The sequence below is a fragment of the Narcine bancroftii genome, chromosome 5 (genome assembly GCF_036971445.1).
Source record: "Narcine bancroftii isolate sNarBan1 chromosome 5, sNarBan1.hap1, whole genome shotgun sequence".
NCBI lineage: Eukaryota > Metazoa > Chordata > Chondrichthyes > Torpediniformes > Narcinidae > Narcine > Narcine bancroftii.
The window spans coordinates 132,087,988-132,113,122 of record NC_091473.1 but is presented as its reverse complement, the minus strand read 5'-3'; the positions used below and the strand labels follow the sequence as shown (position 1 = coordinate 132,113,122).

General features: G+C 43.6%; 1 protein-coding gene across 2 annotated transcripts in view; it reads left to right on the top strand.

The window, feature by feature from the left end:
- Positions 1–25,135, top strand: part of LOC138763975 (choline transporter-like protein 3) — a 130,133-nt gene that overhangs the window by 85,713 nt on the left and 19,285 nt on the right. For both annotated transcript variants that reach the window (XM_069939083.1, XM_069939084.1), the window contains exons 13-14: positions 15,278–15,415; positions 19,938–20,174. In XM_069939083.1, coding sequence (XP_069795184.1) covers positions 15,278–15,415; positions 19,938–20,174 — 375 coding nt within the window. The remainder of the gene's footprint in view (positions 1–15,277; positions 15,416–19,937; positions 20,175–25,135) is intronic.

Sequence of the window (25,135 nt, the reverse complement as noted above, 5' to 3'; positions counted from 1 at the left end):
AGGTACAGCTCTGGGTCATATGTGAAGGTCACACCTGTTACTCTTGTCAGTGTTTCAGCAATATCATGCCAGAATGAACTTACCTTCACACACGACCATGTAGAATGTAGGAAGGTTCCAATTTCGATGCTGCATCTAAAGCACATTTCAGATTTTGATTTATGTACTTTTTGTTGCGTAAGATATAGTGATGTCGAAAATTATATTGGACCAGTCCATTATCTTGCATTAATCATTGATATCATACTGTCTAAACACTAGTCAGACCAGCATTCCCACCTTTATTCCTAAATATTTTACTTCCCTCTATTTTCCATTTAAACTGGCTTCCTTTTTTAATACCATTCATAGTCAAAATAGGTTAATGGCAAAATTTCACTTTTTTCCAAATTTATTTTGTAACCTGAGATTCTCCCATGTTTTTCCCGTGTGGTCTGTTGTTTGACCAAAGACTCAGCTGGGTCTGATAAGTATAGCAGCATATCATCTCCAAATAAATTGATTTTATACTCCTCATCCAGATCTCTCCTTATAATTTCTGTTCGTGGTTCAGTCGCCAAAACAAAGAGGCCTGGAGACAGTGGGCACCCCTGTCTGCTGGATCTACTCAAAGCAAACATTGACAATTTTTGGCCTTTGGTTAAAAATTGTGGCTTGTGATTTATAATAAAGAGTTTTTATCCAATCAATAAATGTTGGGCCCATTCCAAACTTTTCTAGCACTTTGAATAGGAATGGCCACTCTCTAACAATACAGTTATACTTGGATTTTCTTTAGATTAAATAATCTGCCCAAATGATCTGCAGAGTGTCTTTTTTTAAATGAAGTCCACCTGGTCAGAATTTATCAGTTGAGGTAGATATTCCCCAAGTCTATTGGCTAACGTTTTTGCCAAAATTTTGTAATCTGTATGGTCTGTTTTAGCGGGTCTCTGTTTTTTTTTTGGTAGTACTGTAATAATAGCTGTTGAGAAGGATTCTGAAAGAGTCGTGGTTTCAACCAATATCTCCATTTTTAGAGGCATCAAAAGATCTTTAAATTGTTTATAAAACTTGGGTGGGAAAGCATCTTCTCCCAGTGACTTATTTTCCTTTAATGTATTCAAGGCTTTTTCAATCTCTTCTCTAGCAAAAGGGGCATCTAATTTCATCTGATCTCTGTCTTCCAATTTTTGGCAGTTCAGTCACCGAAAGAAATTTATCTATTTCAGTAAAATCCCCTATCAGGTCTGATTCATCTAGCTTTGTATAGTATTGTTTGAAAATATCATTGATTTCTTTCTGATTATATGTTAATTTGCCAGGCTCTGTTTGAATTGCATTTATCATCTTGATGTCTCTACTGCCTTTATTGCCATGACAAAACTTTGTGTTCTACCTCCCAATTCATGGTACTTCTGTTTTGACTTTACGATAGTTTTTTTTCTATTCTATATATTTATAAAGTATTATATTTCAATTTTTTATTTGCCAAATTTTGTATTTTTCTTTCAAACTCGTTCTCTGGTATTCTTTTTCCAGTTATTTCTTTTTCCAGGCCATTGACCTCCACCGTACATTTTGTATATAAAATTATCTGTCCCGTCAAATAAGCTTTTAGTGTATCCCTTATTAGGAAATGATCATTAGTAGAGGGTCAGTTTTTTCCTTAATAAAATTACAGAAATCTGTCCTCTCAACAGCATAGGATTAAGACATCACCTCTATACACTTTCTTGCTTCTTGGGCATCATTACAGAGGCGCTGGTCAGAGAATATTCTGGTTAGATATTCCATTTTAACCACTCTGTTTTTCAATTGTGCAAACATTAAAAGCAAATCTATTCTTGTATAGGAGTTGTGAACCTTTGAGTAAAATGAATAATATCTTCTTGTGGGGTTGACTGTCTCCATACATCTATCAGATTTAAATCTTTCATAAAAGATAGTGAATTTTGCAGCTTTTCAATTTGTCACTATCCTTGCTGATTTATCAAGGATGGGATCCAAGCAAAATTCAAATCTCCTCCAATGAGTACATTTTGTCTATCCTCTACTGTTTTAAGAAGACATTTTATATAAATTTGGAGCATAAATGTTCATGAGACTCCAGGATTCTGCATATATCTGACAAAGTGCCATTACAAACCTTCCTGTTGGGTCAATTGATGTGTGTTGTATCAGCACCGGTATATCTTTATTTATTAAAATTGCTACCCCCCTCGCTTTGGTGTATCCCTTTGGTGTTTCAATTTGTACGGTGCTTTTCTTGTAGAAAAACTATATCTGACTTTAATTTTTTTAAAGTGTGCTAAAATTCTTTCCTCTTTATGGGTTTGTTTATCCCATTAACATTATAACTGATAAGTTGCAACATTCTATTCATGTTTACATTTGTACATATTCAGCTCTATCAGAGCTGATTTATGCAGTAAAGTGATTTCCCCCTTTTAACAAACACATGTTGTCCTGTTGTTTCATAAGAGCTCCAAAAGTAAACCAGGCAATTGTAGGCCAATGAGCTTGATGTCAGTAGGATGTAAATTATTTGAAGGATTTCTGAGAGATAGGATACAGTTATTTGGACCATCATCAGCTGATTAAGGACAGTCAGCATCGTAGTTCATGTTTAACAAATTGTGTAGAGTTTTTGATGAAGTTACTAGGAAGGTTGATGAGAGAAAGGCTGCGGATGTTGTTTATATGGACTTTAGTAAGGCCTTTGACAAGGTTCCACATGACAGATTGATTCAAAAGGTCAGGACAGTAGGTATACATAAAGAGGTTGCAAACTGGACTTGAAATTGGCTTGGTGGAAGAAAACAGAGTGGTGGTGGATGGTTGCTTCTCAGACTGGACATCTATGTCGAGTGGTGGGCTTCAGGGATCTTTGTTGGGACTAACCCCAAAGGGAACTCGGCGGAACTGGTACAGGCGCCCATCCACCTCAAAGGTGGTGTAGGGCTTGTCCTTCAGATTGATAGGGATTTGGTGATACGCCAACTTCAGGTCAATCATGGAGAAAATCTGTTAGCGGGTTACCTCGTTGATCATGTCAGCGATCCTCGGCAGGGGGTAGGCATCCAGCTGGATGTAATCCATGACCATCCTCTGCTTACTTCCCTCTTTGACCACCAGGACTTGGGCTCTCCAAGGACTGTTACTGGGCTCTATGACGCCTTCCACCAGGAGTCACTGCACATCCACCTTGATGAAGTCTCTGTCTGCAGCACAATAGTGCCTACTTCTGGCGGCACTTGCAGCCTAGCGCAAGAAGTGGGAAGAGCGCCAGTGGGGTGATGCGCAGTGTGGATAGGCCGCAGGTTGGCCAGGGCTGGTAGGTTGGCGTGCTGTGTAATGTGAATGGAGGTTGGGGCCCCCTGAAGGCAAGGGTGACACTCTGCAGGTGGCACTGGAAATTTAGGCCAGGAGGATTGGGGCGCAGAGTTTGGCCATGACCAGGAGCCTGAACCTTGTGTAAGTCTCCCCTCCCACAGTTATATCGGCTGAGCAGCGCCCGAGTGCACCAACAGTCTTATACTTGGCGGTGTTGGGGTGGACTTTTAATCTCAGGGAGTGGGCCACGCTCAGATGAATGAAGCTCTCGGTGCTGCCATTGTCGAATAGGGACTTCGTTATCTGCCTGTTGAGTTGCACATCCATCATTGAGCGTCCGAGGTCGTGAAGGATGTCCCTGGTCAGCGTGGTGGCGGCCAGGACTATCTTGGAGTTAGAGTCGTCGCTCTCTGGCTGTTCGCAGCGATTTATGGCTTCCGGAGACATGGGGACCGTTGGTAGGGCGGACTGGTCATCACCCGTGTTGACCACGTCGATGTCAGTCGCTGGGTGCGGCAGCTGATGGCACCCGGAGGCATGGGGAACGTTGGTCGGGCAACCTGTTCGTCGCCCGTGTTGACCATGTCGTTCTTAACGTCGTCGGGGGCCCTCCATGTCGGCCGCTGCCTGGCCCAAGATGGCAGCGGCACGTTGGGGACCGCTGGGTAGCTGGCCTCCTTCCCCAGCCATGTCCGTTGTGCCAGGGGAAATGACGTCATCGCGGCTGGCGGCAGTGATGTCATTACGTCAGCCAGAAGTGATGTCATGCCATGAGCCGGAAGTGACGTCGCTGTAGTTCTCGGCAAGCGGCACTGGCTAGGGCGGAGGCTGGTGCTCGGGGCACACACTGCAACAGTCATTGGCGGGGCCAGATGTTGCACCATCGAAGTTGGGGAAGGTGGAAGTTGTCACAGGGACAATGGCGCCGCCCGGCACACGCACGTGGAGGGGTCCGCGAGGGAGGTAGGGAGGTCAAAGAGGGCTGCTGAGCTGCTGGCTGGTTTTGAGAGGCACATTTTTGCAAAGTGGCCTTTCTTGCCGCATTGGGAACAATACTGGTTCCTAGCTGGGCAGGTTTGGTGCGATCTGACCCACACCAGGACCCACAGTACTTACAGGTGCGCCGGTCGCCTGCTGCAGCGACGTTTTCCTCCCCAGCTCGGTCTGCGCTGCAGTTGTAGTGTGAGAGGGCCATGAGGGAGCCTGGGGGAACCTGGAATCGAAGGCTTCGATGTGCAAGACTGCTGTTTCCAGGGTTTGGACCACTTCCACAGTTTTAGCTAAGGCTTAGATATTGTCTTCCACCAGCTTCTGCCAGATAGCCCTTGAGCGTAGCCCTCGGACGAAGGTGTCCCAGATCACCCTCTCGACCTCCTCTGCACCTAACCCGGGTTCAGCCAGACACGGTTGGGCCAACTCTCACAAGTGTCCCAGGTAAGTCTCAGCCGTCTCCCTGGGTTGCTGGCTCGGGTGTTGAGGAGGTACCTTGCACAGATCGCATTCATGGGAGGCTTGTACAAGTTCTCGAGAGTGTCCATTGCGCTCTTGTACGTAGAGCAGCCTTTGGTTGCCTGGAAGGCGTGGGGACCCAAATTTGTCCGGAGTAGGTCCAAACTCTTCCTATCTGAGTCCAGGATGCCGCATTAGTGTGCCTCGATGATTGCCTCGACCGCGTGCTGCCAGATCTTGAAGCATGTCTAGGCTTCTGGGTGGCGTGGGTTGACTTCGAGGCTCCCTGCGCTCGGAGTTTTTCCATGGCAGCCGTGGGAAAATTTTGTTGATTAAATTGTGGTGCGCTGTTAGCCAGAATCAGACACACATAAGGTAAAGACTGTACAACAGGCTTTAATCCACAAAGACTTCCACAGAGCCAGGCTGGCTGTGGCTGCAGCAACTCTTGAGTGAGCTTCAGGAGGCCCACGCAGGCTTATATCCTGGAGGGTGATTGACACCCGCCCGGGTGGGGCTTGGTCCCTTCAGGCCGACTCCTGCAGGTTGCCCCCTGAAGTAGGCCAGTGGTGTACCACCACACACGTCTATTGATTTTTACAAACTAGAGAATTTGGATATGTTCCACAAGTTATCTGAAGAAGGGAGGAAATGTTCTGGAATGTTTTCCAAAACTGGTTACACCCCCATGCATATTCATCTAGTAATCCCCATTGAGTAAGACCTTATGGCTTTTTAAGACAAATCTCTCCACTGTGACAGCCTTTTCTCCAGGTATTATCCAGAAAATAATGGCACTCCTTCACCTACTTACTTCTCAATACTGAAAGCAAAGTTTCTGCTTTTTGTATGAAAGTTGTGTCATTGGTTTAAACTTCAAGGGCAACTCCTTTTGTCCACGGTTTGAATAATGCACAAAGCAGGCCCATTGATCCAGCCCTGCATTTCATGGTTGGGAAGAACAAGTCAAAGGTTTATCAGAAGAACAGAACCATTTGAATGTTCCGAGGTGAAGCTGTAATACTCCTACTGACAGGTATTAGAACTAAATCTATTCGTTTTTGCATTTTTCTGTGTTATTTAGAAAAAAAACCACATTTTAAAATGTCATAAAGCCACTTCATGTCAGGCCTCTGCCTGAAGGCCGGTACAATGGATCAAAAACTTAAAACTTACTTTTCAGATAGCAGACCTAAAAGACTGCTCCAGCATCCCATTCATATCCAGAGGCGCCTTGTAGCGCCCTCCTGATCAGATGGAGGTGGGGTGACTGGTGCCGTAGCGCCACCCATCATAAATACGCGGCAGAGCAATGGCTGTCTTCCCTACCCATAATCCCCACCTCATGCAGGTGGAACCGCTCTGTGGTTCCCAGAATAATTCCAGCTGCGTGGGGGGGGGATTATGGGTAGGAGAAAGCCATTGTTCTGCCACGTTTTGAGCCGCATAGAGCGGCCCCAAAGGCCAAAGCGGCCTGGTGTGGCTGTCTCCGCCAGCCCCCGCTGATGGCTCCAGCTGGCCCCCACTGACAGCTCCCGCTGCCCCGACAGTCCCTGCTGCCCTGCCAGCCTTTGCCGACGGCTCCCGCCCGCTGGCCCAGCCTTGGAGGGAGAGGAGTTAGTGGGGAGGTGGATCGCGGGCCGACAGCATCATCAGCCCACCCCTGCTTGCAGCGGCTGTACATTCAGGTCAGGCGTCAGAGCGCTGCGCTTTTCCAATTATCCTTCCCCGAGAAGGGTTGGAATCGGCGCCTCGGAACCAGCCATGGCTCATTAAAAAAGGTTCATCTTTAGCCATAAGTGCGAAGAATCTCCGCCTTTACAGACTGGTGTTTTCCCTGCTTGAAAGTGCCTATAGATAATATTCTTTGTAAAAAATTAACCCTTCATTGTTTCTGCTATAACATTTTTGAAAGCTATCTTTACTGGGAATTTCACTTTTCAAAATGCATTCCATGACTTGATCTTAATTATATTAATCCATGTGTCTTTGCTTGAAGAAATGTTTTTAAACTATTTGAAGTTAGGTTTGTATCTTAATTCCTCCTATTAAATAGATCATTTAAATTTGCAAACATCTGTTCAAAGTGAAGGGAGAAATGCTTCAGGGAGGCATCAGGGATGTTTTTTTTTTCTCACAGAGTTGTGGGTGGCTGGAATGCATTGCCAGAGGTGGTGGTCAAAAAGTAGGGCTGCTTAGGAAACTTTTAGACAGGCACATAGATGAAAGAAAAATAGAGGGTTGTGAGGTAGGGGGGGGTTTCGTTCTTTTGAGTATATACAGGTCGGCAAACATTGTGGGCTGAGGGCCTGTACTGTTCTATTCCTTAATGTTTCTTCACACAAGCTGTTAATCTGTCGCTTACACTCGCTGCGAGTTATTTTCTACATCAATGAGGTTTCACTAATGTGGAAAATGTCATCATTGCAAAGGCATAAATGTATCAGAGAGAGAAAAAAAGATAGTGATTGCAGCAAAATTGCCCAACTTTTTGTAGTCAGACTTTTGAGATGGGAAATGACTGCTGCAATACTGCAGGAGCTCAGTTGCGCTCGAGTGTTGGACCTCTCTGGATACTCTCCACCTCACACTTAAAGGATGGCCCTCATTTTCTTTGCAGAATCTTGGATGATGGCAAGAAGCACCCCCTTTTCTCCAAGGTATATTTCCTTGCAAAAACACTTGGATTGCAAGGGTGGTATCTGCTGTTGCCATGGCAGCCATCGACCCCTGACCTCAGTGTACTGCAGTGGATCTCCTATTCTACTAAAGCGATTTCTACTGCTGCACAAAGCAGTGATTATTCGCAGCAAGCAGTCCGTGGAAAAAGAGGAATTGGAAACGGGCCAATTCTCATGACTCGGCTCCCATTGTCAATGCTGGTGTCCAGCCAGAAAATTTGTGCATCCATAAACATCCCATACTTATCCTAATAAATTGTGCAATGGCACAAATCGTCAAGCCTTACCCTGATGCGTGATTAGCTCCTCTGCGAGTTAACGCTGTTTGTTGTTCGGCTTGGCTTTGGATTTGAACAAAACTCTTTCTATTGAAAGTGAACGGGAAGGACGAGAATTGAGCCATTCTTGTTTTCAAAGAAATCTTCACCCACCTACCCTTTCCTTTGTTGTGGACAGCTGGTTTGAATAACTCAGCAACTTGACACACTCATTCAGGACACACAAGACAGGACACCCTCATTCTATTTCTAAGCTTCTTCAGCTTGACATCGTTCATTGTTAATCTGCCCCTCGGATAATTCACCACCCCTTGCAGATCGACCCGTCACACAGATCAAGAAATAGGGAACCTGCAGTTCCCTTCTGCACCTTCTCCCACGACATCTTGTCCCTGAGAGACTCAGTTAGTGGTACTTTGACCTGATGATTGTGCTCTTGAACCACAAGAGATATTTGTAACCAGTTGATTTAATTTGTTTCTGCCTGTGGTATTCGTCAGTGTTTCTTTGCATTGTTTTAATTCACTTTAACTGTAAACCAAAGATGGATAGTCCAGCTTTAAACAACCACTCTGGGAGTACAGTTTGGTGTGATGGAATGTCAACAATGTAATCTTAACTCCCTTCACACTGTCCAGGTACTGCATTCGGAATATAAATAGGTTTAAAAGCACATTGAACATTCATTTATCCACACTGCTGCAGAAAAGGGGGACTGACAGTGTTAGGCAAGCTTGGCGGGTGGGGGGCGGGGGGGGGGTGAAGGTATAACAACAAAATTTTTTTTAATGGATCAGTAGAGGATGGCACGGTTAGTGCAGTGCTATTAAAGTGCCAGCAACCTGGGTTAGAAGCCGGCGCTGTCTGTAAGAAGTCTGTACGCTCTCCCCTTGTCTGCAAAACATCCATTCGGGAGTTGCAGGTTGATTCGTGTGTTTGGGCAGCTGGGGTTCGTGGACCAGAAAGGCCTGTTACCCTGCTGTACATCTGATTTTTTCAAAAAAACTTCCTTGATCTGAAACCATTTTCAATATTGTCTGAAGTTTACCAAGTGTCCCAAACAGATGGAGGGCATTTACTTCAGATGTTTGCGCTGGCTCCTTGAAATTGCAATTCATCTGGACTTTCTCTCCCCTCCCCCCCACTTCACGTACAGTATTTTAAATAGGTATCTAGTTCTCCTTTAAGGTTTGCTGTTGAATCTGTTTTGTCATCCTTGATCGCAGATCAATGTTGGGAGGGAAATGCGCTCATCTTTTCTGTGGATCTTTACCCAGCCCTTGTTCTCTTGCTGTCAGATCCTCAGGTGAAAGCTATATTCTATCAAAACTTCATATTCTTTGAATCTCTTGGTTAAATCTGTCATGAGATGCACAACTGCAGCTGATCTCAACCCCCTCATTGAACTGTTTTAATTCTGGTACATCTATGGCCATGATCTCTCTCCTGATGTGTAATGTCCAGAAGCTGATACTTGAGAGAATTCTCATAGGGAATGATGCTTAATTAAAGTTTCCTACTAAACATTTTTTTTAAATGTACACCAGGCCTTTCCAGCCCACCAGCCCATGCTGCCCAAATACCCTACAACCCCCACACATTTTGAAGGGTGGGAGGAAAGCAGAGCACCCGGGGAAAACCCATGTAGACATGGGGAGAATGTACAAACGCCCTACATACTGTGCTGGTTTCGAGAGTGTGTCGCTGGCACTCTGAGAAAGCTGCACTAACCGCTACATTAACCGTGCCGCCCAGTTATCACCACACCTGCCTGTGTCAGTCCTCTGCCACACAATAATTTGGCGCATGCAGATATTTTCGGTGCCTGTCAGTCAGAGAAGAACGGGGCTCAGTGGTCTGATGATCCAAACTGCTGCGGAACAACAGCACTTTTCAAAGTTGCGCAGAAGAAAGATTGAATAGCTGTCAAAGGTGGTTGCAGCTTTCATTGGGGGAAGAATTTGAATTCTTGGAAGTCAGTCTGCGTAAGAGGAAAATGTACTGGAGTTCAGCAAGTCACAGAGACCAGCGATTATCTCAAAGACTGGGGTGGGGTGGAGGAGCTATTGGCAGAGGGCATCGGCTTAGACCCAGGCACAAAGCTTTCTATAGATCTCAACAGCTGAAACCGTTGGCACAAATATCTTGGAATTCAGAATGTGGGTGGATGAATTGTTTCCTGGCAGAGATCTTGACTGATGAGAAGACAGTCCATGTTCTTCTGAATTCTTCCAGTCCCAAGCGCATTTGCCAATTTTCATTCTGTCCATGAACCAAACTACACTAAAGGGAACCAAATTTCCAAGCATTGAGTGAAACAATTGCTACGTTTATTTAATTTAGAGAAACAACACAGTAACAGGCCCTTTCGGCCCATGAGACCTGAGCTGCCCCAATATTTCAATTAACCTACAAATCCCGTACGCTTTGGAGGGAGGGAGGAAACTCACGCAGGTCTCCTAACAGAGAGCGCCAGGTTCGAACCAGAGTCGCTGTAATTGTACTGCACTTCTGCTGGGGCCAACCGTGCCACCCATCTGATTGGCCAGCGACACAAGGCATTCCTGAAACAGCTAATTTCCACAGATGCTGGAGCAGACCTCACCTAATTCTGTGCGTCGAGAGCTGGCGGGTACAACAATTGGATACATGTTGACAGAACCATTCCTTTAAAAACTTGTCTGTGCTGGGTTCCCTCATTTGACCCTTGCCCATTACTGTCAATGCTTTGGGGTATTTTGTTGATGAGTGTCTTGTACTGACGGTCAGACCAGGGAACTAGAGGATAAAAATGAAGAGTAATACCCACCTGAGGTATTTAGTGCAAACATGTGTGTTCTTGTGTGTCCCAACAGCCCAGCAAAGAATACCACCTGGCTGGGAGGTCGTATTAGCAAGCTCTCTTTAAGGATTGCCTGAATCTTCTTTCTTTGGCTTGGCTTCGCGGACGAAGATTTATGGAGGGGGTAAAAGTCCACGTCAGCTGCAGGCTCGTTTGTGGCTGACAAGTCCGATGCTGGACAGGCAGACACAGTTGCAGCGGTTGCAGGGGAAAATTGGTTGGTTGGGGTTGGGTGTTGGGTTTTTCCTCCTTTGCCTTTTGTCAGTGAGGTGTGCTCTGCGGTCTTCTTCAAAGGAGGTTGCTGCCCGCCGAACTGTGAGGCGCCAAGATGCACGGTTTGAAGCGAGATCAGCCCACTGGCGGTGGTCAATGTGGCAGGCACCAAGAGATTTCTTTAGGCAGTCCTTGACCCTTTTTGGTGCACCTCTGTCACGGTGGCCAGTGGAGAGCTCGCCATATAACACGATCTTGGGAAGGCGATGGTCCTCCATTCTGGAGTCGTGACCCACCCAGCGCAGCTGGATCTTCAGCCCCTAAATCTCCTTCCATCACTGTTGGTCTCCCAGCCAATTTGGTACCCTCTCTTTAACTGCTCTTGTTTGCATAGAACATTACAGCACAGTACAAGCCCTTCAGCCCAAGATGGTGCGCTAACCTATAACCTCCCTACCACATAACCTTTTTTTTTCATCCACGTGCCTGTCTCTTAAATGCCACTATTGTTCCAGCCTCCACCACTACACCTGCCAACGCCCCTTCGTGGACTATGAAATTCAGACGAGCATTTTCAAGATCAAAAGTAAAATGCTGACAGTGTGAAATAAAAGCTGAAGCAGTATCCTTATAAAGGGACAGGCAGCCTTTGTGCGGAGGGTTAACAGTTCTGATCATTGACACTCATTTAGATCTTGTAGTATCTGTTTAATGTTGTATCAGTGCCGATTAATGAATCAGGATTTAGTGTAAATCGGGTGTTGATTGTTCATAGATTGAATCAGGAGCCTGATTCTCAACATCAAGATACATTGGTCCTGGCCGTTAAGTTGGGTTCTCCATCTCATTTCAAGGCTCACGCCCAAGAAAGAATTTTGAGATCTTGGCTTGTCGTAGATGGTGCAGATTACCTTTACACTCACCAATGGTTCAGCCCATAATTAATTTCTCATACCCCAAGTGATTAAGGCCTGGTAACTTGAAGAGGGTCCACCATATTATTTTGAGGAGCCTCGATTACTGGCTGAAAGCTTGCTGAGAGAAACAATTTGATTTAAAGTTCTAAATGTGGTCACAATTTGATTTAAAGTTCTAAATGAGAGACATCACAATGCACGGCAGATCCTGCAATTTAAATTTAGACATACAGCACGTTAACAGACCATTTCAGCCCACGAGTCTGCGCCACCCAATTTACACCCCGGTACATTTCGAATAGTGGGAAGAAACTGGAGCTCCCGGGGAAAACCCACGCAGACCCAGGGAAAAACTACAAACTCATTACAATGTGGGTTTCTAATCACAGTCCCAATTGCTGGTGCTAACCGTGCTGCCCCGCCAACTGTGCTGCCCCAAATACAAATATTTAGGCTTTCCGTGCCAGTTTTTCAGTTATTTGAAGTATTGTTCAGTTTTGGCTACTGTACTATCAAAAAGATGTTAAGATGGAGAGGGTGCAGTATAGATTTACAAGGATGTTGGCAGGTCTCTGAGACCTAAGCTTTAGGAAGGGGTTGAGCAGGTTGGGGCTTTGTTCCTTGAAACTCAGGAGGATGAGGGGGTAATCTCTTAATGTTGTGAGAGGAATAGATCAGGTAAACACAGTCTTTTGCCCAGAATAAGGGAAGTCGCTAACCAGAGGACACGAGTTTAACATGGGGAAGGAGGAAGAGATTTAACAAGAAACCTGAGGGGTAACTTTTAAAAAAAAACACAGAAGGTAATGGGTGTATGGAATGAGGTGTTTCAATATGCCCCATTGACTGGGTCTTACAAAGTGATCCCCAAGGGTTGGGACACTTGGTATTTGAAAACCAGAGAGAGTTCTGGCCTTACCAGTTTTTCTTATGGAAGCATTACATTGGAAAGATGTGGAGGATTCCACTGTATGTCGCACACAGGTTAATAGCCCAAAAACCTGAAGAAGGGGATGTTTTCCCATTAAGTTCTATGTTTTGGTTCCCTTACATGAGGGCTGAGCACTTCTATGAAGGTTAGGGTTATACAACAAAACCCTTGTTATCCGGCACCTATGCGGATTAGTAGATGCACAATGAGTGTTGCTTGAGATTACATGTTGTGTGACTGGCGAACTAATGGCGAGGTGCGCCAGTGTGAAACCGATAGTTTTTACCTATTTATTTTCCTCAATTTTTTTTTTGGCCAGTTGCTTGAATTTCAGATAACAGGGGTTTTTCTGTACTTTTATTTTACTAGAAATAAATTTAGACATACAACACGGTGAGCCTGTGCCACCCAATTTACCTACAACCCCCGGTATGTTTCAAGCAGTGGGAGGAAACAGGAGCCCCGAGAGGAAACCCACGCAAACATGGGGAGAACTTACAAACACCTTACAGACAGCACATGATTCGAACCCCGGTCTCGATCGCTGGCACTGTAACAGCTACACTAACTGTGGCACCCCAATTTGAGAAAATTGCATCCTTCTGACTTTAGACTTGAATTGGACATTTTTGAATAGCTTCCATGTGCAAAGACATTCCTTTAGACTGATACCTTGTCACTGCTCTCCAGTGACTCAAGTGAGGGCATAATTCTGATTTCAGTTCTGTGCACTTTGAATTGCCTGTTGACGGTTGCCACCTTCATTCACCAGTTGAAGGTGAACTGGTGTTTAATTTGCTGATGCAGGGCCAAATAGAGAATATTGAGCAGATACTTTGGTGGTATTTGTAGAGCAATGAGAAACTCCTAAATATTCATGGTTGTTCAGAATCAGAATCAGAATTTATTGTCATGAACACGTCACAAAATGTATTATTTTGCGGCAGCGTCACATTGCAAACCACCTTACAAAATAAATAAAAATAGTGCAAAAAAAAAAGGCGAAGTAAGGCAGTGTCTGCGGTTCATAATGCTCATTTAGGAATCTGATGGCAATGGGGGAGAAACTGTCCTTGTGCCAGAGTGTTCACCTTCAGGCTCCTGTACCTTCCCCCCCCCCCCACCTCCCGATGGTAGCAAAGTGAAGAGGGCATAGGCTGAGTGGTGGTGGGCCTTGAGGATAGAAGCTGCTTTCTTAACACACCGCCTCTTTTAGATGTCCTCGACGGAGTGAAGTCTGGCGCCCATGATGTCACAGGCTGAGTTAAAAATCCTCTGGAGTTTTTTTTCTTATTCTGAACGTTGGCATTTCCGTACCAGACAATGATTCAGCTAGCAAGAATGCTCTCCATGATACGCCTGTAGAAGTTTCCGAGAATCTTCGGTGACATACCAAATCTCAAACTCCTTACAAAGTATAGCGAGCCTTCTTCATGATTGCATCAACATGGAGGCTCCGGGACAAATCCTCAGAGACTTTGGCACCGAGGAAATTGACGTTCTTGATTCTCTTGTTGACCCCTCGATGAGGACTGGTTCACACTCTACTGATGTCCTCCTGAAGCCCACAATCATCTCCTTCAATTACACTGAGTGCAAGATCTCTTTCCTTCCTATACGATTCCTCATTGCCAGCTATGATTCTGGCAGCAACTGTGGTGTCGACTGCAAATTTGTAGACGGCATCTCAATTGTGCCTAGCCACACCGTCATTGGTCCAGTGTGAGTAGAACAGTGGGCTGAGCATGCATCCTTGAGGTGTGCATGTGTTAATTGTCAGTTAGGAGACATTGTTTCCAATTCGTACTGACTGTGGTCCTCCGATGAGAAAGTCAAGGATCCAGTTGCGGGGGGGTGCAGAGGCCCAGGGTTGGACCTTGTTAACCAGCTCTTGAGGGAATAATGGTGTTGAAGGCTGAGCTGTAGTCTATGAAGAGAATCTTATGAATGTTGTTGTTTAGGTGTTCAGATTTCAGATTTATTGTCCAGAGTATGTACATGACATCATATACAATCCTGAGATTCTTTTTTTCTGCAGGCCAGGCAGAATTACCCTATTATCAGTGCAAAACCAAAACTGTACATAGGGAATACATGTAAACAAATAAAGAACTGTAAACAGATAACAAAGGTAAACAAACTGTGCAATTTAAAAAAAAATCAATAAACGGGATGAATAAGAGTCCTTAAATTAGTCTCTGATTGAGTTTGTCGCCGAGGAGTCCGATGGTGGAGAGGTAGTAGCTGTTCCCGAACCTGGTGGTGTGAACCCTATACCGCTTTCCTGATGGCAGCAGCGAGAAAAGAGCTAGTTTTGTGGATCCTTGATGATTGCTGCTGCTCTCCGATGTCAGCATTCCTCGATAGTGGAGAGCCAGTGATATTGGTCTGCCATGGAGCGGTTGTGCTAGTAGACCTATTGCAGAGGGAGGGTCCAGCCCTTTACTTAGGTATGCGTTAATTCTGGTCATGACTAACCTCTCAATCATTTCATCATAGTCGATGTGAGTGCTACTGGACGATAGTCTTTCAGGCAGCCCTTTCTGCTCTTGGGCAGAAAAATCGTAAAGAGAAGTTGCAAAATAATCAATTGAACCACGCTCAGTAGTTAGCCCACTTGTACAATCTAAGTTTCCTTCCATCTGTTTCAGAATGCATACATTGCCACTGCAATCAACGGGACAAATTTCTGCACCTCAGCCAAAGAAGCTTTCCAACTAATCGTCAATAATGTGCTGAACGTGGCCACAATCAACTGCTTCGGAGACTTTCTATTGTTTCTTGGAAAAGTGAGTAATGCTCATTAAGGGATTAGTACTTCCTTGTTCGAATTCTGATGGATTATTCTAAATATTGTTTCGTTATAATGTGAATTATTAATAGCATTAACTCTATATTAACCACAGATGGAGATATTATTCCTGTAATTCTTACTGGGACCATAGAACTAAGAAACTTACAGCTCAGAAACAGACCCTTCAGCCCATTTAGTTTGTGCCTAATTATTATTCTGTATAGTTCCACTGATCTGTATCTGAACTATAGCCCTCCATAAATATACCACCCATGTACATGTCCAAATTTTTCTTAAAAGGTAAAGGTTCCATTATTATCACATAATACTACATTTAGAATGTAACATTCATGAAATTCTTTAACTTTTGTCAACCGTAAGGCAGAGTCGTCATTTTGTCCAGGGCCTCTCACTGAAAACTTCAACACCTGGTGTTCTCCCCTCTCCAAGTATTGACCAGGCCCGAGCCTGCATAGCTTCTAAGATTAGACATCTCAGGCATATTCAAGCTATTAGGCTTCTGAATGTCATCATTGAGTCCTTACAGTTTGTTCCACACTCTCTGCGTGAAGTTTCCCCTAATGTTCCCTAAAACCATAGAACATTACAGCACATAAACAAGCCCCTGGTCTGTGCTGAACCTTTTTTGTTGCCTCGTCTCACTGACCTGTTCCTAGTCCATAACCCTCCATACCTCTCCCTTTAAACATTTCACCTTCTATCTATGTAATCTAGTTCTTGTCTCATTTAACATCAGTGGAAAAAGCCTACTCAATATCCCTCATAATTTTGTATACCTCTATCAAATCTCCCCACGTACTCCTACACTTCAGGGAATAAAGTCCTAACCTGGTTGAGCCTTTCCCTGAAAATCACTTCCTCAAGTCCTGGCAACAACCTTGTAAATCTCCTCTGCAAACTTTGAAATCTTGCCTGTGGTTAGGTGAATAAAACTGCACACAATACAGTGGCAAGGTTAGCGTAGTGGTTAGTGCAATGCTGTAACAGCGCCAGCGACCGGGACCAGGGTTCAAATCCTGTGCTGCCTGTAAGGAGTTTGTACGTTCTCCCTGTGTCTACCTGCATTTCCTCCAGGTGCTCCGGTTTCCTCCCTCTGTTTAAAACTTAGGTCAATTGGGTGCAATTGGGCGGCCTGGGCCGAAAGAGCCTGTTTTAGAGAGAGTGCAGAGAAGGTTCACAAGAATGTTGACAGGATGTCAGGGTTTCAGTTACAGAAAAAGGTTGAGCAGCCTGGGGCTTTTTTCTCTGGAGCTTAGAAGATTGAGGGGGGATTTGATGGAGGTGTTCAAGATTTTAAAAGGCACAGAGAGAGTCAACGTGGATAGGCTTTTTCAATTAAGAATGGGGGATATTCAAACCAGAGGCCATGGTTTGAGATTGCAGGGTGAAAATTATAAGGGGAACATGAGGGGAAATTTCTTCACACAAAGGGTGGTTGGGATGTGGAATAAGCTTCCGGCAGAGGTGGTTGAAGCAAGGACGTTATTTACATTTAAGGAAAGACTGGAGGGGAGAGGATTGTTGGTGTATGGACCAGGTGCTGGTCAGTGGGACTAGGAGGGTGGGGATTTGTTCCGGCATGGACTAGTAGGGCCGAACTGGCCTGTTCTGTGCTGTATATGGTTAACCATGTTGGCTGCGTAAATACTACATTCACAGAATCTGCAGACTTTCTTGTTTAACAAAATACTCCAAATGTGTCCTCACTAATGCCTTATTCTAACATTTTGTGGTTTTACATGACATTTGGGGTTCAGGCAAGGTTAATTTGAGTCCATTGATGTGCTGATGGAATTTAAATATACAATTTAAATATACAATTAGAGATACAGCCCATGCCACCCAAATACCCCAATTAACCTACAAACCTTGTATGTTTTGGAGGCTGGGAACAAATCAGAGCACCGGGAGGAAACCCATGCAGACATGAGGAGAACGTACAAACGCCTTGCAGGCTGAACCAGATTCGAACCCTGGTCACTGGCCCAGTGATAATGTTATGCTAACTGCTACACCAACCAAGCCATGTTCTGCACAATTCGGCATTGTGTGGAATGTTCTTCACCCTAGACGGTCTCTCAAACGGAGGTCTCATGGCAGTTTTGAAGCAAGGAGACAGTTTCCTCAGTGACTTGGCCAGTATTTATTCATCAACCTCGGAAGAGTTTCTGGACTTTATCCCATTACCATTTGTGGGCACTTGCTGTGCAGAAATGAGCTTCTCCTTTCCCTGCAGTCTTAACAGTGACAAGACTGCAAGAAAGTACTTGATTGGCATTAATGTGCTTTAGGATTGTGATAGATACTATTTCATTAGGATCCAAGGATTCTTGTTCGTTCGGCTGTCTGCCAAATATAAAAATTAAACAAACATTCTAGTATTTTGGGAATGGCCCTTTTGGAAAACTTTTATGGTTTAAACTTGGAGCATAGAAAAGTATCAAAAATAGGCATTTGACTCATCATGTTTACTCCCACTTGAGTACACAGCCCCTTCAATCTCAGATTACAGATTTATTGTCAGACTGCATACTTGATCCCCCCACCCCCTCCCCCCCCACCCCCCGAGATTCTTTTTCCCATGGGTGAGGCAGAATTATCACTTATTGGCTAAAAGAAAACAGACTCATCCTACACATGTAAACAAATAAAGAAATGTAAACAAACTGTGCCATACAGAGAGAGAAATAAATTAATAAAAGGCAAATTAATTAATTAAAAATTAAGAGTCCTTAAATAAGTCGCTGATTGAGTTTGTTGTTGAGGAGTCTGATGGTGGAGGGGTAGCAACTGTTCCTGAACCTGCTGGTGCATGTTCTTGCGGTAACTGTACCTCTTTCCTGATGGTAGCAGTAAGAACCGAACATGTTCTCATTTCTACCATCAGGAAAGAGGTGTAGGTGCCACAAGACTCAGAACATTGCCGCTGCTCTCCGACGGTAGCGTTCCCTGTAGATGTTTTCGATGGTGGAGAGGGTTCTACCCGTGATATCCTGAGCTGTGTCCACTACCTTTTACAGGGCTTTATACTCATGGGAATTAGTGTCCCCAGACCACGATGCAGCCAGTCAGCACTCATTTCACCACATATCCACAGAAATTTGCCAGGGTTTCCGATGTCATACCAAACCTCCGCAAACTCCTGAAGTAGAGGCACTGATGCGGTTTCTTCACGGTGCCATTTGGGTGTTGGCTCCAGGAAAGATCCTCCAAGATGGTGACTCCCAAGAACTTAAATTTGCTCACCCTCTCCACCTCTGATCCTCTCCACCTCTGATTCCCCCCCCCAATGATCAATGGATTGTATACCACCAATATTCCCTTCCTGAAGTCGACAATCAGCTCGTTTGTTTTGGTGACATTGAGTGAGGTTGTTGTTCGTGCACCATTGAACCAATTTTTCCATCAGTTTTAATGCCATTATTGAAGGTGCTATATCAATTAAACTTAATGGTTCATACCTTGATCCCAAGGTACAAAATGTTCTTCTTGTGTTGGTGCAGGAAGACTTCACTTTTCACCCTCAAGATAACCAAATGCAAATTCTACAGTCTGATGAGAGAGTTTTGAAGTACTTTGAAATCTGCACCTTTGTAGGACCATTATTGTAAAGAATGCAGCAAATTTAATTCCCCACTATGATCTGGAACCCAAACCCCAGGCCCATACTCTGTGGAATCACTCATGGAATCGATGCATTACTGCATTGAAAAGAAGAGACGTAAAAAGACGGGCTCCAATGATACTGGTGGAGTTCTGGAGAAGAAGCAAAAATTCTTCAGTTTTCTTTTTTTCATAGCTCTCTAGGCAGAAGGCAGCCACTATCATGAAGCATCCCCATCACCCTGGTCACCACCTCTTCTTACGGCTACCTTTGGGAAGAAGATACAGAAGCCTGAAGGCCCACACCTGAGGGTTCAAGAATAGTTTTTCCCCCTCCCCAAAGGCAATCGGGCTCTTGAACTCTTCCCTTTCTATACCAATCATAAACTGCTGCAATACCACAAAAAGACCCATCTTCACGATTGAAATACCACGGTTTTCATTGCACTACTGTAATTATGAATATTTAATATATCTTTATTATCTTTCTGAATGCTAATTGAGTTGTCTTTTATTTTACAAAGGTACCTGTTTAGCTGTAGCAAGAAAGAATTTTGGGGTATATAATGTACTATAAAATTTTAATTAAAATTTCAACTTAAAAAAAATAGACATATAGCACGGGTAACAGGCCATTTCAGCCCACAACTCCTTGCTGCCAAATTTTTACAACCAATTAACCGACAACCCTGGTACATTTCGAACGGTGGGAGGAAACCAGATCCCCTCCCAGGGAAAACCTACGCAGAAACGAGGAGAACGTGCAAACCCTTACAGACAGCGTGGGATTCGAACCCCAGTCCTGATCACTGGCGCTGTAAAAGCATTGCGCTAACCATGCCGCCATATGTGTGTGACATTAAACCCATTAACATGGTACTTGTTCTTTTCAGGTGTTCATTGTGTGTTTCACAGTCTTTGGAGGCCTCATGGCATTTAACTACAATCGTGATCTGAATGTCTGGGGAATCCCTCTCATACTAGTGTCCTTTTTTGCCTACTTGGTGGCACATTGCTTCCTGTCGGTTTTTGAAATGGTGGTGGACGTCTTGTTCATGTGTTATGCTGTCGATCTGGCAACTAATGATGGATCTGCAGAGAAACCGTACTTCATGGACAAGGAATTAATGGTAAGTGCAGGGAGCACAGCCCCTTCCATAATAAAATAGAGGCAAGATATGAATGAAAATGTTTACACAAAAATGCTGGAGGAACTCAAAAAGTCATGCAGTGTTTTTCATATCATAAAAATGAAGATATTCAACTAAGAGGACTTCTCTACATTGGGGAGACTAAATGCAGACTTGAAGATCGCGTCGCTGGGCACCTTTGTCCACAAAAGTGGTTCTCAACCTTTTTTCTCTCCACTCACATCCCACTTTAAGTAATTAAGTGATTAGTAAGGGATTGCTTAAGGTGGGATGTGAGTGGGAAGGGAAGGTTGAGAATCACTGCTCCAGACCCATTTGTTACGGAAATATTTTGCTTGAGAAAGATTGTCATTGGTCCATTTCCTTTGGAGCTATAAAACCATGCACATAACAAGCCAATTAGGTACAATTAAAACAGTGGTTTTCAACCTTTTTCTTTCCACCCACGTACCACCTTAGGCAATCCCTTACTAATCACAGAGCACCTATGCCATAGGGAATACTTAGTGGTATATGAGTGGAAAGAAAAAGGTTGAGAACCACTGATCCACAGCAATGGCCAACCATTTCAATTCTGCCCCCTCACCCCCGCGCCGACATGTCTGTCCATGTCCTCATGCTCTGCCAAACTAAGGCCACTGGTAAATTGGAAGAGCAGCACCTAATATTCTATCTGAGCATTCTCCATTCAGATGGCATTTACATGAACTTCTCTGGTTTCTGTGAGACCACTCCCCTCTCTCCCCCATTCCTCTGTCTCCTTTCTCCAGCTCTCTACCCTTTTCACTCTCCATTCAGAGTGCTATCCTCTCCCCCTATCACTTCTCAGCTTTTTTTCCTCTTGTACACTTCCACCTATGACCCCTTACCTGTGCTCCTCCCCACCATTTTATTCAGCTGCCCACCTGCTTTTCGCTCATACCTTAATGAAGTGCTCACTACATAAAGAATGCTGCATAACTTGCTGAGTTTCTCCAGTATTTTGGTGTAAACTACAAGCACAGCTTCTGCAGACTTCCTTCTATAATTCCATATGCATGAATGAGTCCTTTGGACAAACTAAAATTATAGTTCCTACCCATCCATCACACGCCACGTTAAAGGGTCTCAACCCAAAACATTAACCAATCATTTCTATGTTTCCTAATCTGTTGAGTCAGATTTCAGTTTTGATACTGTGTATTTCTTAATTCCCGTTCTTTTTATTTTCTGTCTTTCACCTTCATTTTACATCTTCAGACAGATTGGGTGCGATTGCTAGACCCTCTCTCAGATAAAACAATCACTACTGCCGTGAATTAATCTTTACTGATCTCCACTCAATCACAGACATTCCCTTTGTTCTCTTCGCCCTCCCTCTTCTCAATTTACAAATACAAAACAGGTTTGTATTTCTAATTTTCCTTCTTCTGGTGAAAAGTCTATGACTTGAAACATTAACTCTAGTTGCTCTCTCCACTACAGCTACTGACTGACCTGCTGAGTATTTCCCTCATTTTGTTCTTATTTCAGTAGTTTATTTTCTGCATTTTTTAAATTTGCTTTTAGATTGGGTCAGTAAACTGTTGTGTTCATTTAGTGCATTGTGTCTAAGTGAATGAGTTAGTTATGTTCATCCCAGGGGTACTTCCGAAGTCCCCTTAACGTGAATCACCGATGCAAAGCTAAAATACTGCAAGTGGTAAAAATCTGAAACAAAATCGAAGCCAAGTTCATGGACATCATTGATTTGAAACACCAGCTCTATATTTCTATCTCCACATAAGTTTTGTGACCTGCCAAGTATTTCCAGCACTTTCTGGTATTAATCTAGTCATAGATGTTTTACTTTGTGCTCCTATTACATTCCTGGATCTTGAGTGCTCAGCATGTCTGTCTCTAACTTTCACTTTCGTGCCTTGACATCTCGTGGAATGTCATTAAAGGAGCCCAGACGAACATGTTAACAATTGTTGGTAAAATCGGCCTATCAGGCTGAATTACCTTAGAACAAACGAGCTGGCCGTCTCACTGCCCTTCATCCTTGTCATAGGGTTATACAGCATGGATCAGACCCTTAAGCCCAAATCATCCCTGTCGACCAAATGGGCTCATCCCATTTGCCTGCATTTGGAACATATCCTTCAAAGTCTGTCCAAACCACAGATCAGTCCAAATGCCTTTTAAGTGGCATATTTGTAGTTCTGGACAAGTTGTTTAATTGGTCAAGGAGGGTGGACGTCACAAGCAACACCAGCATTTATTTGTTTGCTTATTTGTTAAGACATACAGCACAGTAAAAAGGCCATTTCACCTCACAAGCCCAAATCTCCTGGTACTTTTTTTGAACGGTGGGAGGAAACCAGAGCTCCCAGAGGAAATGCATACAGACACAGGGAGAGCATACAAACTTATGGACAGTGTGGGATTTGATCTCCGGTCCCAATCACTGGCGCTGTAATAGCATTGCAGTAACCGATATGCTTACGGTGCCTCCCCCTAATGGATTTATAGTTCATTTCAATGATCCCTGAGCAGAGGAAGTGGTGAAGTGTTGAGTGCATTTTCAGAATCAGGAGTGGCATGCAAGACTGGTTGGGCAAGGATGACAGATTTCCTTCCCTGATGGACGTTGATAAATCATATTGTTTACTTACAGTTGCTGAGACAAATTTTAAATACAGATTTATTTAATTTCTTTAATTTAAATTCCTCAGTCATCATGGTGAGATTTAAACACATGCCTCTGGATCAATGGCCCAGAACTCCGACTGCTCGTCAGTAAATCATGAACTCTGCTATGTCTAAATAACATGAAAGAATGTTAATGTTATTTTAATATTTGGTGGTGTTTTCAAGCAAAATAGCATGCAACTTTCTTCTTGTTCCACATCCAGTACCCAGCAATTCACTTTCATTTCTTCCAGTCTAGCTTAGAGCATTGGTGTTCACAATAGGTTCTCCTTGAATTAAGAAACCAAACGCAGATTGGGTCACTGCTTTGCAGCATCCTTCTATTTAATCTGCAAGGGTAACTCAAAGCTTGTTACTGGAATTTTGTACTGCATCTCCTCTGACCTCTCCATTCAGGCTCCTACATTACTCTGAGTAGAACCAATGTAGGCTTTACGCACAGCAAAAAACCTAAAAACTGAATTTACCAATTTTTAATAATCTCCCCCTTTTTTCCCCCCTCTCTCAGTCCTTTCACAAATGTTGTCCCTTCTGTTTCAATTTGTTCGTTCACTGCTGTCTCCGATTCATACTTTAGTCCTGTCCCTGTCACAGACTTTCCTCCCATTCTCTCCACTTGACCCGCTCTACAACTTTAAACACATTTCTTAGGGACGACACAGTTAGGTTAGTGCAACGTTGTTACAGTATCAGTGATCCAGGTTCAAATCCGGCACTCGTGTACGTTCTCTTCATGTCCACGTGGGTTTCCTCCAGGTGCTCTGGTTTCTTTCCACCCTTCAAAATGTAGTTGGGGGGGGGTTGAAGTTCAATTGGGTGTAATTAGGCAGGCATGGGCTCATGGCTCAAAAGGACCTGTTACTGTGTTATACGTCAAAATTAGAAAAAAAAATCCACTTCTTCATTTCTGAAGAAAGGTCCCTGACTGAAATGTCAACTCTTGATTCTCTCCATTACGATGCTTCTTGGCCTGGTAAGTCCTTCCACATTTCATAGAATATTCCAGCGCCGAGCAGGTCCTACGGCCCATGATGTTGTGCCGATCTGTTTTAACTCCATTCAGACCATTACTTCAATGACTTGGAAAAAGCAAACCAACCGACTCTTAACAGCAGCTGATCTGTAGCTCTCTGACATCACTTTGAGGGGTGAAATAATTAGGGACACTGTTCCCTCTAAGCTGTGCACATTCATACACGTTTTGCAACCAGCACACAAAGGAAATGAATGTGTGCCCAAAATAATGTAATAATTAATAATTATATTTATTGAAAATAATCCCTTAGCTAACTGTTGGTTTTTTAAAATATTTTTATAATAAAAAATAAAGAAAGAATTATGACATTTCAATAAAATTATACATATATAAAAAGCACACATACAAAAATCCTAACTTTACCCCCTTCTGTTTCCCCCATCCTTTATTAAATACCTTTTCATATACCGTCAGAGCTCACAGTTTAAATTAACCTCAGGGAGAGATCACTTTTGAATTTAGCAGCATTAAAGTTGGGCACCAGCATAGTTCAAATATGGTCACCATATTTTAAGAAATGTATCATATTTGTTCCTTAAATTGTATGTTTTTTTTTCATTGTTTACAACTATTCATCTCACCAAGGTAACTGGAGAGTCTGACTTCCACGTGAATTGCATTACACTTTTTGGCCACTGCCTAGTGAAATTTTAAACAGAAGAAATTTGAAATTCTCTAAGATTATTACTTATGTCTATAAAATTGCCTGACAAAAAATTCTGGATCACCTGGGAAGTCACACTTATAATTCTTATTAATACTACAGAAATTTCTTGCCATAAAGGTCTAACCTTCACACATGACCAAGTTGGATGAAGGAATGTTCCTTCTTCTATTTCACACCAAAAACACAATTCTGGTATTTCTGCCTTAGATTTGTGCAACTTCTGTGGAGTGAGATACAGCTGATGTAAAAAATCATATTGAACCAACCCATATCTTGCATTAATAGTTAAAGTTACATTATCCACACATCATTCAGACCAGGCTTGTTCTGTTATTGCAACATCGAAAGACCTTTCCATATAACCATTTACAGCACAGAAACAGGCCAGTTTGGCCCAACAACTCTGTGCCAAACATCATCTCCCACCTAGTCTCACTGTCCCTCATTTGCCCATAACCCTCCACACCTCTCCCGTCCATATACCTATCCAACCTTTCCTTGAATATTAACAAAGATCTCACTTCTACCACCACTCCCAGAAGTTCATTCCATACTGTTAGAGAT